A 19,253-nucleotide genomic window follows, 5' to 3' on the forward strand; every position below is an offset into this window, starting at 1 on the left:
ATTCATCTCAAAGTCAGCACTATCAAATCCTTTTCTTACTTTAATTATTGTTTGTGCAAGTCGGCTGAATTCATACAGTGAAAATGCACCGCATATACAATACTAATGAATCGCTCTACAGTGAAAATGAAAGTAAAGTATCATTAATCAACAGTAAACATGACTCCCAGAAAGATAGCATCATAGTGGAATTCAATACAATATGGGCAAACTGAATAACAAAAGCTATTCTACGTTATACAAAATTAATAATTGTGTTGTAATGAATATTTTTTTGCAACTACATCTTTCCTGCTAGTTTTTAATCACCTGCACGATTTGTTCGTAAAACGTCCTAAATATTCACCTATTTCGGTATATTTCACGTATGGATGGCTCTCAGCGCGTTAAAAACCCGTTCCAATCTCTTAATTTGTATAACTTGTATTATTTATTACTAAATATAGAACATGTGAACAATTTTCTTCATTTTCTTCAAAAATCATAATTTTTTCGTCTGTTTATTTACCATTCTACATCAGAAATGCATGGCATATACAGTGAAAATGGTATTTTAGGATCCGCACTTTACATACACTGAAATAGTATTACAGAGGAAATCAATAGGTTATATCTAAAATACTTAGTTGATGTGGCATGATAGACTCACAACTCTCCACAAGAGATATATATGGGTCATTTTCAAAAAATGTCGAATTTTGAAATTGAAAAATTTATTAAAAGCTACTTATTCAAACAACCCTCTACATAAGCAAATCAAAACAAACAGTACTTTAAGAACAACATATTAAAAGATGCAATCTTAATGATGTCATACAAGAATATCTTGAAACATTTTTTGATCGGTGGTACAATATTTTGTCTATCCTGTTACCATTTTCAAAAGAAATTTTGGGTAATTAAGAAAAGGTTTAGATAAAATGTTAAGCTTGTTTTACGTTACCAATTATATGGTTTTCAAGAGAATAAACTTCTATATATATTCATTCTGTAAAATAATAGATTATTTGCCAATTTTCTAGGCTGTACTGAAAAATGGCTCTAAAAATTGTTTTTTAAAGGTTGTAAAAATTACCACCAGTAATGCAAGTCTAAGATAGCAATTTATATTGTTCGGCCTTTTTTCACTCTTTCAAATAAACCCAACATCAAGTAAATCCCTTATAAGTTAATTTACTGTTCTCTTTATTTCGTTTGTAACAGGAACGTACGTTTCTGATATATCACTATATAAAAGTCTATCCCGTTACCTTTTTGTCTATCCTGGTACCTTTTTGTCTATCCTTTTACCGATATCAGTATTGCACCTGCAAATGCTTAATTGGGAAGATTAAGACGTTATAACCTTAAGATGAGTTCAAACAATGAAGTATTTCATTCGTTTTCCACCTAGATGTTAAGATAAAAAAAATTAACGACGTTTTCGTCTATAATTGTCTATCCTGTTACTGTAACCATAGCAACCATAGTAACAGAATAGACAAATTTCTTCGTTTTTGATTGCTGTTGTGAAATAACTACTCCCTTTGGTGAAGTGATTATAGTTTTCTATTGTGAATTTGGTTTCCAACACGTTATTGCACTTTTTAAAACCATTTTTTTAGTGTAATTTATCAAAATGGTTGGTAACAGCATAGACATGAAAAAAGTACGCTCTATTTTTTTCACTAAATGTCTTGAAATTTCTTTTCTCTACACTGTCGTTCAAGAAACGAGGCGTTTTAAATGTAAAGATTACTTTGCATTTTTGAAATCAACACTGACTGATTCAATATTCATAGGGAGATTAATTTAACGTTCTTAGAAAGTCCCTTTTGCAGATATCAAGGCGATCAGAAAATCGGAATAAAATTATTTGAAATGTGTTTTTCTGACAATGTACGCACACAAATACCCCCAAAATCGTCCTTAAATGCTGTTTAATCTTATCAAAATAGATGTAAGGTGTGTTTATTATTAATGTTCTGAATCACAAATCCGACAAGCTTTCATTTAAACCATTACAACTGAAATTTCCATTAGAAATAAAAATTTTAGCATGGGTGTACTGAAAATTCGACATTTTTTTAAAATGACCCATATATGTAAAACGAAAACGTCTATACAATTATAATTTGCTTTTATTTAAAGAAATGTACATATACGTTAATATAAAAGCTTGTTAGCGCTCTTAATTTATACTGTTCATTCATATTATATATAAATGCTCTGATGTTGTTTTGAAAAAAATGTATTTTTATCACATTCTGCTGAACTTTCCAACCATATGGTTACAGTTTGGGCAGGTGTGAACAACATCCTTACATCCGTCAACAAGGAATGGAATAAAACAACAAAGCCAAAATCTACAAAAAAAAAAACCAGTCAAATGATTGAATGTACAATGTTCATGCGCGGATTCAGGTGGGGGCGTGGCTGCTATCCGCCCTCCTAACATTTGCAATACATATGTTGTCCTCTGATTAATAAAGAACGTTTCTATAATTTTACTTGAAATTTATTTTTGACTCGCTCAGCTCGGCGAAAATATAAGTTTGCGTCCCCTAACTTAAAATCCTTGATATGCCCCTAATGTTCAACCATGATATATAAATGGTAAATTCGGTACATTTAACCAAATGCACTTTAGAAGTACGCAATCAGTGGCGTAGCTGGGTCATATTCACGTGTACGCCAGAACTTTTGCGAGGGGTCTGAGGGGGTGACAAACCACTCAATGCCAACTCCCTGCTGGTAGTGGGTCCAAGGGGACGGACCCCCCGAAAGCGATCAAGTTATCGAGAATGACATACCATTCCTGTCAGTAAAAAATCATTGATAGTAACATACTTTTGAATCTAAATGGTATATTTTTATGTTTAATTTTGAGAACTTATTCATTGTGTTAATAGGAAGCTATAAACGGACATTGGTTGTAGAGAAAACTTCAAACCAATTTTACTTTCAAATTGTTTAAAGTCGTGATCGAGCATACAATCGACAATAGCATCTTTTAATGAACACGAAAAAAATATTTCTCAGAGATGCAATATAACATCTTGAACACGATTTCTTTCCATAAGAAGTGAATCAATTTACCAGTCTTTTCCAGGAATTTAAAAAAAATCAAAAATTTTCTTTATTACATTTATATTTTCTTGATCTGGAATTTAACGTGTATAATCCCACCATATACAATGTATCACATTTTATGAAGGTTTATAAATTGAGCAATTAATTGCGCAAAGAAAAATCCAGCTATCAGTAAATAACAGAAAAAACGAAAACATACGCTTTCAAATTTTTGCTTTAGACATGAATCATAGAAAAAACTTCTTCCGAATTTTCATAAAATTCAATGAAAGAGGGACGAAAGATACCAAAGAGACAGTCAAACTCATAAATCTAAAACAAACTGACAACGCCATGGCTAAAAATGAAAAAGACAAACAGAAAAACAATAGTACACATGACACAACATAGAAAACTAAAGAATAAACAACACGAACCCCACCAAAAACTAGGTTCGACAAGTAGTTAATGTAATTAAGAAATAAAAAAAAAATTAAGCCCAAACTGTGACCACTTATTAATTGCAGAAAGAAATACCTTTTATCCATAAAATGTGGGGGAAATTAAAGAAATAATTGCATTATTATGCTGCCATGGATACATTTTTTATCATAAACAGTTTTTTTAACAGAGAGTCATTCAAATAACTTTGTCCACATTCGGAACCTAAATATTGACTGCGCTGCATGACGACGCTATGTCTCGCTTTTGCGGCATAAGTCACATGCTCGACAACAATGCAAACTGCACATCGAATCTCAGCAGATAATGAATTGCTTTAAATATAAGAAAAGTACGCAGAATTCACAGTAGATTCAGACGTTTACAGAAAATTGGAACAAATATATGAAATGAACTATTTGATTAAAGTAATTTTATTTCCTTTCTATTGAAAATTACAATCCATTGAAGAGAGAAGCTCACGACTGATGTGCTTTTGACCAGTTTTTCTTATTATATTTAGATAAAAAAAAATATTTTCAGAATTCAAGTGTACGCCCGGGCGTTTTGACGTAAACGTAGCTACGCGCATGGCAATGGTATTTAGATAGATTGGATACGATTTACCTTGAACGGCAAAGTAATTTATTTCAATGATTTAAATAATTGGTTGAATAATTTTAATAATTGATTGACTAATTTTTATAGACAAATTTATTTATCTCAACTCTAAGATCTGAACCCACATGTCATGCATATATATATAAGTGAAGGACATAAAAATATATATATCATGATATTAACAGGCTATAATGTTAAGTAAACGGGGGTTTATACATTTGATAAATTTTTGAGTTAAAAAAACATTTATCAATATAATTTCAAATAATTTTCTATACCTAAGGTACACAAACAGACTGTGTGCGCCCAATCTCAGTTTTATATTTTAATTCTCATTATGTGAGTAGTGTTTTTTTGTTGTTCTTTTTAGTTTTTCAGTTTTTCTCTCGCTGCAGAAAGCGAGACTAAGCGATGATAATCTGGTGGCAGTGGTTTTTGTCTGGCGTTTTATCATGACCTAATTTTCATGGTTCAATGGTCAATACTATATTTTTGAGATCTAGTCCACTCTTATGTACTATGGCCAATACTTCAATATGCCAAGTGTATGAAATGATTGGAAGATGTAAATATTTGTCTGACAGAGCTCATTTATCATGATTCATTTGTCAATAAAATCGAGAATGGATATGGGGAAAGTGTCAAAGAGACAACAACCCGTCCATAGAGTAGACATGTTTAGTTTTCATGGTACGTTCTGTTTCTCGGATACTATTCGAATATGGTGTTTTATTATTCATTCAATATAGCATACCCAAATAGACAGAGACATCCCGCCACTATCCAAGCCATCGTTCCTACTTCAAATGAAATGGCTGTCATTACATCTGCATTGCATGATGGACACGTCGTACGTACTGGTGAGTCTCTGTATGTCTGTTGTAACACTAACGTCTGCGGCTGTCCAACCACAACTGTTGACGTCTGTTGCTGCTGCCCACCACCGTAAGCTGTGAGTACATTAAAACGTACAAAACATGATTCTTAAAAATCTGTAATATTTAGGACATTGTGTTGTATGTGTGCTTGTAATGAAACAGAATGAAAGTTCAATATAAAAATAAGGAAATGTGGTATAATTGTCAATGAGCCAGAGGCGGATTTAGGGGGGGGGGGCAGGGGCCCGGGCACGGCCCCCTTTTTGGGAAAAAAATTGGTTGCTTATATAGGGAATCACTGAAGCGTGACTGGAGCGGGCCCCCTCTTAGGTTAGTCAGTGGGCCCCCACTTATGAAAATTTCTGGATCCGCCACTGTGAGCAATAACCAACAGCTACCAAAGGATGTCAATGATGTACGCAACTTCAGGTCACCATGAGGCATTTGACAATGAACAATAACCTATAGTTACACAAGGACGGAGATGATCGATGTATACAACTATAGGTCATCACGAGGACTTCGACAATGAGCAATAACCTACAGTTACACAAGGATGGCAAGCATGTACACAAAGTGTATGTCACAATGGGGTCTTCGACTATGAGCGATGATGTACACACTAATAGTTCACCATGACACCTTCGGCAATGAGCAAATCCCATACCGTACAATCAGCTGCTCGTCTTTTGGATTGTGTTGCATTATTTTCTCATTTGCAATCATACCATCTCCTTATTTAAATATACATTTTATCTTTATAATGTTATTACGGAATATGTGGATATGTTTTTTTCAATTCTGAGGTATATGGCATTTGGGGTATTTAGTTTTATACTAGAAATATAGTACAGTGTATGCATTTTCGTACTTTTTTCGGTAAAAAATATCAATTAAGAAGATGACCAGGCCACACTTACAAATATGTTGGTTTGCTCAATTCCTACTCAAAGATAAAGACAGTGGGTAGGTAGGTAGGTAGGTAGGTAGGCATTTTCTTTTCTTATTTGAGCAGAGTAATATTGAAGTGTTTTTTTATTTTTAAGTCTTAATGTCTATCTAATTAAAACAAGAATGTGTCCCAAGTACAACAATGCACCCGCACTATCATTTTCTATATTCAATGGACCGTGAAATTGGGATGAAAATCTCTAATTTGGCATTAAAATTAGAAAGATCATATATCATAGGGAATATCTGTACTAAAATTCAAGTTGATTGGACTTCAACTTCACCAAAAACTACCTTGACCAAAAACTTTAACCTGAAACGGGACGAACGGACGAACGAACGGACGCACAGACCAGAAAACATATTGCCCTATCGTAGGTGGGGCATTAATTAACAACTTTTTCTCATCGAGACAAAAAAGATTTTGAGAAGGCTGCTATTTTCTGAATAGGTATGGTTAGGGCAAACAAACATATTCTTTTTTTATGGCCCCAGTTAGTGCTTTTTGTTTGACTTCTCGTTCGACAAACATGTTTTCCTAATGAAAAGTAATGGATTTAAAAAATATAACTCATATATAATTTCATTTCTTTGTATTCAAAAATTGTACATTCTTTTATAACAATATATCATAATTATTGTTATCAATGGTGGTTTACTTTGAAGGTTTAACTCATTATGACGTTCGCTGTTCAGTTATTTGTGTTCTCTTTGAATATTGTAAAGAGAATGAAAAGTAAGGGATTTAAAAAATATAACTCATATAATTTCATTTCTTTGTATTCAGAAATTGTACATGTTAGGGTTAGGGTTAGGGTTAGGTTGTATTCAGACTGAATTGTACATTCTTTAGAACCATATACCTTGGCGTAGCTAGGTCGATTTAACGTGTACGCCCGAACCTAGATGAGGGGCCTGAAGGAAAAAAGATTCGTACAATAACAATGTCACCCGACATCTGTCAGGACGACATAACTAATTTCAGCTGATCTATTGATTGTTATCCATTATATCGAATTTATCACAAATAAATCGTAACATATATATTTTTCCATGTTTGGTTTCAATTAGATATTAATCATAATTGATAAATGGTTTCATTTATGTAATACAGTGGAAAATTCAAAAGGTACACATAATTGAGATCATAAGCATATTTCTTACTGAATAGATAAGAATGACCGAAAGAATGACAGAACAAAGAAATATAGGACAGAGACAGATAGTTGTGTTAAATATATTTAACTGGTTTTGTCTTCAAAAAGAATATTTTATTTGTGTACAAAGTGTTGTTAGTATGTGTAAACTAATGGACAATATATACCATGCCCTCTCAGCCGAAGTCGTAATCTCATTTCAATGAAAGATAGTATTTGAAAGCTTGCCTCCCTGTTCAATGTGTTATTAAACGGTGACCAGACCAGTCTGATTTAAATTGCGCAAAGATAAGACCGCCTGTCGGTATAAAAATGAAAAATGAACGAAAAAAAATTGCTACAGAAATTAACCATGAAAAAAAAACTTCAAGAAAGTTTAATTAAATTCGATGAAGGTTTAAAAAAGCAATTAATATGTAACAAAATTTAACCTAGGATTGTAAACTGAATAAGATGCAAAAAGAAATTCCTTAACTCGTAAAATACGGGAAAACTGATCATATATAATTTCGTCATTTTGCTCTCGATACTCGTTTGACCATAAACAGTTTTTGTCAAGCTACCGTAAAATTTTACGAAGGTTTGACAAAGTTATTGATATCTTCAAACTTTAACCACGTAATGAACCTACATGTACATAGTTGTATTATAATTGGCACCGCCGACAAAATTTAGGACCGAAATGTCTCGCTTTCGCGACATACATGTAAATAGCTCGACAAAAAACTGCAAACCACATATCGAATTTTAGCACATAATGAATTGCTTTTACAAAAAATAAGGAAAGTGAGTATAGAATTAACGGTAGATTTAGACTTTGACAGAAAATGAACAAATATATAATATGATACTAATTTTCGTCACTTTTATTCGCAATTACAAGCCATTGAAGAAAAATTTAAGTGTACATGCACCCGGACGTTTTGACGTAAACGTAGCTACGCGCATGATATATAATAATTATTGTTATCAATGGTGGTTTACTTTGAAGGTTTAACTCATTATGACGTTCGCTGTTCAGTTATTTGTGTTCTCTTTAAATATTGTAAAGACAAAAGTTTAAGTTTGGTCAGTATGGATTTCAATCGGACTTTTGTGGGTTTTTTTCGTTAAAGAGACACAGTTTATTCACTTTGATTCTGTATATCATATTTGTTTTTGTTCATTGTTTTGTAAACAAATGAAGCCGTTAGTTTTCTCGTTTGAAATGTTTTACATTTGGTTTTTTTTCGGGTCATTGTATTGCTGCCTATGTGGTACAGATTTGGGTCATTGTTGAAGGAAGAACGAACTGGAACCATATGATATATTGTTTTGTGTACAGTGTCAACAGTTATATTTTCATATGAAAGTCTTGGGTGAACAGTAATTTAAAATTTAAATATCTAACTAAACTTCATGTCGACCGACATAATACCTTTAATAAAGCGTATATATGTACTAAATTCTAAATTCATGTCCTTCTCTTTTTCACCTCTCAACAATTTTCTGTTGTTATAGTAGTACATGTTTAATAAAACGGAAAACGAACCAATAAACAATTCTAATTAAACATTAATGTAAAAAATGGTTAAAAAATTAAACAAAAATAACATATATAGCTGACTATTTACCTAGTGGAGGCTGGCCATGCTGTTGGGGCGGTTGACTATACTGCTGTGGTGGTTGACCATACTGCTGTGGAGGCTGACCATACTGTTGTGGAGGCTGACCATACTGTTGTGGAGGCTGACCATACTGTTGTGGAGGCTGACCATACTGCTGTGGAGGCTGGCCGTACTGTTGAGGCTGCGACTGTGGATATGGTGATCCCTTATCCATATTTATAAAGTTGGTTTAGATATAGATTGGGTCAAATGAAATACATGTCCGATTTAAAAACTAACTGATTTAAAGGTGTCCGATTTAAAAACTAACTGATTTAAAGTTGTAATGCTATCAACCGAGACTCTACTTTGGTCTTCTATTATATCGTTCAAACACATTTAAATATACGTCTGTTAGACTGTGACACAGTATTATGCAATTCTGACAGGGGAGGGTCCAGCCATTTTTAAAAAACGGATTCCAACCCAGGATATATATATAGATGTGTGTGTGTGTATGTGTGGGTGTGGGGAGGGGCAGGCACTTGTCTCAGAAAAAAACCCTTCTTATATACCTTAATATAACACCTAGTGATATATTAAAGTATATATAAGAATTTTTTCAGAGACAATTGCAAGTGCCTTTGGGGAGGGGGCCACCATATGTTCCTATTCAAAAGCAGTAATTGTTAAAATAGGTGACTCATACCTATGGACCACTGGAACCACAACTGCATACTGAGTCACAATATGACTACTATAAAACAGTGTTAAGTAGTCTCAGACTCGCTTAGACATGACACTATTGAAAAACACAGCCTGGTTTCATTTAGTCGGATCGAATGCAATACGGATTCATTTCAGTGATGAAGACTGGGCCCGTCGGTGACTATGATACCGTATATATTATGTCTAGAGTAAATGGACTAAAAGAGCAGTTTCTAACGCATCCGGTTTTTGCGTAGAATTAATTTTCTACCCTTGAAATTCAATATAGATAATTTGAGATATTATTTTAATTTTATTTGCACATCATATCAGACTCGGACATCTCTTGGACTGAATTTTAATGGGCGTATTGTTATGCGTTTACTTTTCTACATTGGCTAGAGGTATAGGTGGATGGTTGATATCTCACAAACATGTTAAACCCGCCGCATTTTTGCGCCTGTCCCAAGTCAGGAGCCTCTGGCCTTTGTTAGTCTTGTATTATTTTTATTTTAGTTTCTTGTGTACAATTTGGAAATTAGTATTGCGTTCATTATCACTGAACTAGTATATATTTGTTTAGGGGCCAGCTGAAGGACGCCTCCGGGTGCGGGAATTTCTCGCTACATTGAAGACCTGTTGGTGACCTTCTGCTGTTGTTTTTTTTCTATGGTCGGGTTGTTGTCTCTTTGGCACATTCCCCATTTCCATTCTCAATTTTATATTGTATTGATATACTGTTCCAAGATCCCAGATCCCAGTCAATTTATTCTTTAGTATATATTTTGATAAATAAATGATTTGAACAAAGCACATCATATCATATGTTTTACATACGTTGAATGCGGATGCTCATTTGTGCCATAGGTACTTTGGGATAGGGCATTTTTACACACACACTCTTTTTTCTTTAAAAAAATCCGCTATTTTTGTTTGTATCTTTAATCAAATTGCGTTTCGCTGTTTTATGACTCTGTTTTCTGTTTTCAAATTTATTTATTATAATATCATATTTTTTTAATATATTCAATATATGTCTCTGATTTAAAATGCTACTCAGGGGCGGATCCAGGATTTCCAGTTAGGGGGGCGCAATGTTTTATTTTCGCCGAGCGGAGCGATGCGAAAAAATTTTGGAGGTTTTTTTTAGGTAAAACTATTGAAATATTCTTCTAAAGGGGTGAAATGTAGATATCTCGAACTATTGTGTGGTAAAATTAGCGAGAAATTAAAGTTTCAAGCTGAAACCGCCTTAATCCACACCTGACAACAATCTACAGATAGACGGGCGGACAGACGGACGCAAAGTGAGACGAGACAGATCACAATTGCTCACCTGACCAATATAATTTTCAAACGAAAATTTCTACTTTTACCAGCGATTTTTAATTGTCCTTTAATACTATCTGTTTTTTACTTTTATGATTTTCGGAGGTCGTGCCAGACTTCACCGTGTTCGCCACAAACAACTAAAACCAGAATGAGATGCATTTACACAGTTATATTTATTTTCTTGGGATCCCAAGCATAAAGTAATATGGTACAGAATTCGGCTAAATATTTAGGTTGCAAGTGAGAAATAAATATAGACACAGAGAAACAAATTAATAAACTAACCTTTCGCTTGAGAAACAGTATTTCTATCTTTCATTACGCCGGGATATTATAAAAGAATCTCACTGTTTTCTTGACCGTGTCATGATGAAATTGTGAAAGTGAGTAAGGGATGTTTTGGAACTTCGATTATCAAACAAATTGATTATAAAAACCGCAAATACAATGTAACATTTGTTTTTACTATTATATTTGTCAACAAACGCAGCTCCGCGTTTGACACCTTCCTATAGAACTTTAATAAAGCGTAGGTCAGTTGATAAGTAATAACGTTGATTCTGTAAAACTGGCTGTTTTATATACTTCGAATGTTAAAAAGATTGAATGGTCTCTTCTGATACTTAAATATGTTGAAGTCAAAACATGCTTTGCAAATTTTAGGGGGGGGGCGCACGCCCGCCCGCCACGCCCCCGCCTGAATCCGCCCCTGCTACTGAAAACATATTAGATCTTAGATCATGTGACAGGAGACTGTCTATTATCCGGAATACTTTCATATTTAGTCGGACATTGTTTTATTTTTACATCTATTTCTTGAGATCGCTCATGCGTTTTTAAAATGAATCAACTTACGTTTGCTCATTTTAACCTTTTGCACCCAGAATATTGCGCGGGGAAAACTTGAAACGAAAACAGAAATCTAAGAGGTTTAAGGATGAGTCTTTGGGTTGACAAACACCGTCCAACTTCTCTGCATAAGCTTGACTTTCACAAAGAGCAAGCTGCTCATTTGAAGAAATTGGTAAGATTTATGAATTGATGGAATATTGCTTCTGCATATTATAATTTTCACACACTAAAACAGCCAGTCACAGGCTGACAGGTACTTGTTTCTATCCATGGGAAGACCCACTATCAACGTATATTTACGTTATATACGTTGATAGTGTGTCTTCCCACGGGTAGAATCAATTGCATGCGATATTTCGTTTTCCATGATCGGAACCAATATAAATCATGATAATGAATAATTTATAAATAAATAGTATTCCTTGAGATTAATCCTCAAAAAAGTTGATGGTATTCCGTAACTTACAGTTCAGGAATAACCACCAATTGGTGGATTATACCTCAATTAACATATAATTCACCAATTGACATATAATGGTTTAGTCTGAGATTACTATGACGCCCAAAGGCTGTTTTGCAAGACAAGCTGGGGCCGAGGGCATCAGAGCTCGTCCCATATCAAAAAGTGGATATTTGCCAATCCAAAATAGATGCGCTGCTTCGCCGCTACTGGTGCCAACTAATGGCCGTGGAATTATATAAATCGTGTATCAATTTTTTCATTTATCCCTTCTCTACATTTATGTAAGCTTCACCTGCAGTACGGGTAGGGACTTATTTTTATGGATGTCTTAATCCGTCTAGATGTCAGACTGGTCGGACAGTTGTCCCAGTGTAATAAACACCTGCTGTGCAATATCCAAGTGGAAGGTCGTAAATCAATCTGTACCAGCTTGATTAGAATTAAATTTTACCTGTACAGATATATTAGTATTTATAGAGGATAGATAAATGTTAAATATTGTTTTGTATTCAAAGAGAAAGAATTAAAATTAATTATAGTATAACTAATCGCCGTATTTGAATATCAAAAATAAGACAACGCGTGACCGAACGACGCATGGATTAAACGAGTGCGCAGCACGAGTTTAGTCCATAGCGGCGTTCGGTCACAAGTTGTCTTATTTTTGTGATATTCAAATACGGCGATTAGTTATTCTTTTTATTACATTGGCAAATGGCTTTTTTTTTTATAAAATTAATGTAGAAAATGTAAGGAACTATATCTTTTTCCTTCGCATTGACAATTTGTTTTGATCCGACGTTATCGACGTCTTGACAACGCCTATTGTTGTATGATGTCAGAGAGTGAAATAACCACGTTTATTTCACATGTGAAATTATCGGTTTTTATCTAACTGGGAAATCAATGTAATTCATTGCAACCAATGTAATAACAGTTGGAAAGCAAGTCCTTGGAAACGTCCGTTGTCGTCAAGCTTTATCAGCAACAATAGCAGGGGGAATTAATTAGGTGGCGCTACAGTCGTCCGTAACGTCAAAAAGTCCGCCAAATCAATCGCCTAAAAGAATTGACGTTTAAAGTATTTTTTGCAACTTGTCATGCTTTTATTACAATTAAATTTTAAAATTTGTAGGTTTTGTGACCAATATAATTTCTTTACGACATACAAACATTACAAAAAATAGCTTGTTATTGCTATTCCTTTATCCTGTCAGTTCTAAAAAAAAATAGCCATCTTTTTTGTTCGCCAAAAAAAGCGATTTTTCCTAATTTGACGTTTGCGTATCCAAATACAGAAAAGAACGGTTATAATCTTAAATGAAACCGGGAAACCTATTTCAAATTTATACACTCATTGACACTGTTTTGAAGCCATCATTTTTTACTTTTATACATCAATTTTAGTGACCACCAGCCATGTCAATTTTTATCTGGTTTTAGCTACGTTTCTACTTCAAAACAGTAAAGTTTAGCTTCTTTTCATTGTACCTGTTTTAAAGTGCTTTAAAATACTGATTTTATTAAAGACATGAATGAAATTTTGATTAAAAGTTGTGGATTTTCACAATTCAATACGATACTTGTATTTTAAAGTAACTAAAACCCCTTTTGATCCCCTACACAAATTGACGGTGACATTGTTTTCTTTTTTCAACATACGTCATGTAACGTTTATAACAAAATATGTGTCAGGGTCATGTGCATAGTAAAAATTTACACATTGGAAAAGTGAAACAATAAACAAAGATCTTCTTTATTGCGTTTAAAGATAAACGTCTTGGAAAATTCTGACAGATCTGACAAACTATTGATAGCCTACTGTATGGATGGACAAAAGCACAAAAATAGCAATAGAAAATGCATTGCAAAGAAAATTCTGTAGGAAAAAAACATATGAAAAAAGAAAATGAAGGTCAGTTAATAAAATCTTGCTTATTATTATTTCTTTACTTAATAAGCTATATTTCCATTCTCAATTTTATAGTAATAAGAGCAAAAACTAGCTTATCAAGCCAAGTCAGCCAAACAAGAAGTTTATTTGTAGAGATGTGTTCTTACAAAATTGAATTTATTCAAATGGAGCGCAAATTCTTGTCAAATTTAAGCATCTTTGATCATTATTGAAGTAAAATGCATAAAATTTGTCCCACCAGTTTCATTTCATTTCCTATTACTAGTATTCAGGTAAAGTATATATACAATACTTCGTTTATAAATATGTAATTATTTAAAGAAGCTGATACAGCAACCTGTTCAAGAGAAGAAGCCCCAAAAAGTTTTACCTTGTAATCTATAAAATACCCTGAGAAATAAGACAAAGGGCTACTGTGCAAGCTAATCTAATAGTTTAATTTTACAATAATAATGATTCTGAAATTCAAAATTGTGTCACTTTCACTTATAATTTAAAGCATATATTTTTTTTACAGAATTTCTGTCAATATTTTTGGTATAAAACTTATAAATCCCTTTTTTGTATTTTACTGTTCAACTAAGAAACATAGGCTTCAGTTTAAAGGCTCTCTTAATTTGAAAAAAATTGTTGAGACTCTTGGTCACACTTTATAGAATATAATATATATTATATATGATCAGTACTATTTATTTAATAATTAATCAATTTTCAGAAAGATTATTGAAATTGTATAAACTGTTTTATTGCATTAAATATAATCAGAAGTGTTTAAAAAAATTCTGCATGTAGTATATTTCATCCGCCAGATCTAATTTCTTTCAATATAGCTAGGTTTTTAATTTTACATGTAGGTGTCATGTTCCACATTTCTGAATTTTTTTTACTGCAGTAATATTTTATCTTTTAATATTTACATTTAATTAGTCCTTCTCTGAAAAATAGGGGGAAGTATCTCTTCTTTATATTATCATAACATAGTTATAAATCGAGTTTCGTTTATTTTCTTTCTAATTTTTGTAAAGTAAACTCCTTTTTTTATTTTTTATGCATTTTGCTGGGTTTTTATTTTTGACTGGTGATATTAAGGGGAGATAACCACTTGCACAAATCGGCATAAAAACCACCGCTTCGGTTTGAAATCAATTTGACGTTTGCGTATCCAACATTCTATTGCCGAGATATTCATATCGAGTGTTTGTCTTAATGAGATGCTTTATTAAATTTAAATTCAGCCCATCATTTTTAGTTTCCTCGTAAATATTTAGATTTTTCGTTCAGGAGACTTGACAATTTTCACCCAAACTCCAAGTTTGCAGATAAAATAAAGAATAAAGGACTTTGATTTGATGTGTGAGCTTTGACGAGAATAAACTATGGATACTCAAGATTAGTTAGGTCAATAAGTTTTTATTACGACAATAGTATTCAGTGAGTTAAAATGAGGTTTGTCTCATCCGTTTTTTTACTGAATTTTCACGGTCACGTGACTCTATTGTTGCTGATAAACTTGGGGTCAAACCGTGACCTGCTTTCCAACTGATAAAATTAAATATAAGAAATAAAATTAAAATTAAATATAAGAATAAAAATAAAAATTAAATATAATTTTATTTTTTTTATAATTTGAAAATGAAATAAAGATGATTTTTAACAATATATTGTGTTGCCAATTATTTCAATAGTTTTGTGCCAACATGGCCAATAAACTATTTTGTATTTGTATTTGTAAACCGTAAATATTTCATCTAATTCAAAATAATAAGCCTAATAACAACCAAGACTGTTTTCAATAGAAGTTTAAATCAAATTGTTGAGACTTCAATCCCGTAAATTATACGAGTTTTTGTTGATGGTTATATTATTTCCCGCTTTTAACGTCCTGTTCCTTTATATGTTATTATAAGAAACTCAACTTTAAGTATAAGGCCAACATACCGTATTGATGAAATATGTATAGGCATTGTGAATTAAGTTATTTTCCTTTTGATACAACTTTCCCCGTCGGAGCCTCTGCATCTATTCACACCTGTCAATCATTTCTCGCAAGTGAAACATTTTGGTCAGACAGATCACTCGTGCTTTCTATTTTGACATATTTCCCGTTGATCTCTTTGAAAGTCAAACAATTGGTTTCCTTTAATACAATATTTATAACGCTGAGATCATATTTCGATTCCTATTTTTTTTATTTTATTTAAAATTGTTGACACTCGAGATAATATGCCTTTCTATTTTCATGTCTGAGATTTTTTATGAAAATCGCCGGTGTTATAAATATATTTTACAAATTGTATCAAATCGATACACGAAAATCAAAGTTTAACCTTATATAGTTTATTGACTAAATGCCCATTTATACCCCAATGGGGTTGAAGGCTAGTCGTACTAGTCATGATCAGCTGTCTTTACTTTTTCGTCGTACTTCTAGTCATTCTAAAGCTCGCGCAGTCAGTATGATTTTTTAAATCGATGTTGTATTATTTCGGAAGTTTAAAGGAGGTCTCCTAATAGATTATTTAAATGGGAATCCGGGAAATGACTGATAAAAATAAAACAAAAAATAGTTAAAGAAGACTAAATCGTGTTTTGATTATACATGTATGTAAATCGATTAAATTTCTATTCTGGTAAATCGATCAAGAGCCTCAACACTAAAGCACAATACTGTCAATCATTCCACATCAAATTTAATCATGAATGAATTTTCCCACGGTTGGTCAGTAAGGTCACCTGTATTTACTGTTACTACATTTACCGCCATATAAAAATCTCGTGCAGTGGACAAAATCGATCTTTAATATCTTTTATTAGCATTCAATATTATTGTGAGTGGAGTCAAGTTAAAGTTCAACCACGTGCACACGCTGTTGATCACTGATATGTGTATCATGGAATTGTCTTTTCACGGCAATTTTATTCTTTTAGATTGCTATAAAAAATATAACATACAAGTTTCCTTTTTTACATGGATTGTGCGTAAATTAATATTATGCAATTAAGTTCGGGATTTCGGGATTAACCCTTTCAGGATCTGGGAATTCTTTTTTTCGAGATGTCGGGATTTAAATTTATTTAAATTCGGAACCTTGGGACTTCGTGTTTTTAAGCCCGGGATTTCGAGTTCCGGACCCCTTTTACCCTCTACCCCCAAATGCAGATCAATTATATTAATTTAGCATAATCAGAGACATATAATGTCTCTTGCATAATGAATAAACACGGAAATCTTAAAATAAACTTATGCCCGGGAAGAATCAATATTTTCTTCTAGTGTTCTTATTTGCGTTCTATTTTAGTTATACATCTCCAACTTTCGGACACTATTTGTTTACAATAAAAAGTAAAAACTACAAAGAATCATCAAGCTACTAACAATATACAAGTATTGCTCATTGTAATTATTTTTATTTCGGAACTGACACAACACAGACTGAATATTAAATACAAATTATAGAAATATTTTGCATGTGACCGCGTCAAACTAAAACGTAGTATGCAGCAGCACTTGAGACAGCATTCTGCTAATCAATGGATTTATGTGAAAAATAAATCAGTAAAATAAAAATAACCGTAAGCTTCAAGAAATAGAATACATTGAAAAATATATATGTTTAAAAAATTTATGCAAACAAATAAGAAAAAGATACAAAAAAACAAAAACAAACGAAAAAGGAACATAAAATAAAAATATTTTTTAGGAACAAAGAAAATAAATAACAGTTGAAATATCAAAACCATAATTAACAAAAATAAGCTATTTTTATTAAACAAAGTTTTCTCCAGTACTTCACCTGTAAAAATATTTTATGTCAAATACGATGTAGAACTAATATAATCAATAAAGTGACTGAGAGGTTAAAATTACAGGTAATCTGATTCTGAAATCAGTGAACCGTAATTCTAGCAACACGGATTAAGATGAAAGGACCATTCACACCTGGATCTGTTGATTAATGACCATACTACCTACCATAAAAATGTCGGATTATTCATATCCGACTAGACGGATTAAGACATCCATAAAAATAAGTCCCTACCCGTACTGTACCTGCCACCCTTTATTTTTCCATATTTAAACAGTTTTCACAGTGACCCATCGATTCAGACATTTTTACTTTTATATTCAAAAGGTCGTCAAGATTAACACGTGACCACGAGAAAAAAATGATGATTTATGCAAATGACCATAATCGAACACCTTATTCATTTACCATGTTTACGATGCAAATAATCTTAATGTCTGAGAGCTTACGATTGTTATTGTGGTTGGCACTAAATGCTTAATACAGATCTCCTGTAAAGGAGGTGAAAAATCGTGGTAATGGCTACTAAATGTTAAACATCAATGTCCTTTAAAAGGAGGTGAAAAAGTATAAATATTTGCATATTTGAGTCGAGGTCGCGAAATCTCTCGTAACTTGACATCCTTTTGAAAATAATAGTAAAAATGTCTGAATCGATGGGTCACTGTGAAAACTGTTTAAATAAATGAAGAGATAAATGAAAAATGAACAAATTGATACCCGATTTAATAATTCCAAGGCCGTAAGTTGGCACCAGAAGCGACTAAGCAGCGCATCTATTTTGGATGGGCAAATATCCATTTTTGGAAAGTTTGCTATAGCTTGCTATAGCTACTTTCCATAGGCGTCGGCCTCAACTTCCAGTGAGACAGACTATCGCAATGTTCTGCTCCAAGATAATGTAGTACTATTGTTCGAATTCTGGTTCTTGGATATTTTGAGTTGCTACTCTTTTGAAAAGATTACAGCTTGAATAAAAAAGGAATAAATGTTTACCGACAATTCAGATGAATTTAACTTCATTTTGCAAATAAGTATCACAAAACTACTTTGCAGATCGGCCATTGGCTGAAGAAAATCAAAAGAAATCTACGCGAGGCAGCGTTTCATTCATGAATATTTCATGAATGAACATTTTCCCGCACTATTTTTTACTATGTACGATATTTACAACTGTTTATTATTGAATAAGTAAAAGCCCGAGAATATTGAAAGAGTCTGGTATGCGAGGACAAGTTGATATTTGACCAAGTTGTCGGATAATTGACAAGTGATAATGGTTTGATTTATTAAACAATACACAGGATAGAATATAAATTAATCGATAATTGTCTCACGCCAAGAACATGTAAATAAGGTAAATACCGGCTTTAATAGAAAAGTGCATTGTTTTTGTCAAAACTGACATCGATCTGAAGGTTTTGATGCCAAACATCAGGAACATATGGACCATAATTTGGTATTCGGCCTTTGGTTTCTTTTTGTATCCTTT

The 19,253-nt window shown here is 32.8% G+C and overlaps 2 protein-coding genes across 2 annotated transcripts in view; one reads left to right on the top strand and one right to left on the bottom strand.

The window, feature by feature from the left end:
- Positions 1 to 2,102: 2,102 nt before the first annotated feature.
- Positions 2,103 to 9,108, bottom strand: LOC139485793 (cell death-inducing p53-target protein 1 homolog). The gene is made up of 4 exons (XM_071270442.1): positions 9,027 to 9,108; positions 8,713 to 8,995; positions 4,868 to 5,063; positions 2,103 to 2,345 (listed from the first exon to the last, which is right to left on the bottom strand). Exons 2-4 carry the CDS (start codon positions 8,918 to 8,920, stop codon positions 2,240 to 2,242), a joined length of 510 nt encoding a protein of 169 aa, XP_071126543.1. The 5' UTR covers positions 8,921 to 8,995; positions 9,027 to 9,108; the 3' UTR covers positions 2,103 to 2,239.
- A 2,474-nt stretch (positions 9,109 to 11,582) lies between these two features.
- The window catches only part of LOC139485804 (replication factor C subunit 3-like), a 33,161-nt gene continuing 25,490 nt past the window's right edge, over positions 11,583 to 19,253 (top strand). Inside the window, exon 1 of the mRNA XM_071270451.1 lies at positions 11,583 to 11,749. Coding sequence (XP_071126552.1) covers positions 11,663 to 11,749 — 87 coding nt within the window. The 5' untranslated portion in view covers positions 11,583 to 11,662. The remainder of the gene's footprint in view (positions 11,750 to 19,253) is intronic.

Source organism: Mytilus edulis, chromosome 8, assembly GCF_963676685.1.
Source record: "Mytilus edulis chromosome 8, xbMytEdul2.2, whole genome shotgun sequence".
Lineage (NCBI taxonomy): Eukaryota > Metazoa > Mollusca > Bivalvia > Mytilida > Mytilidae > Mytilus > Mytilus edulis.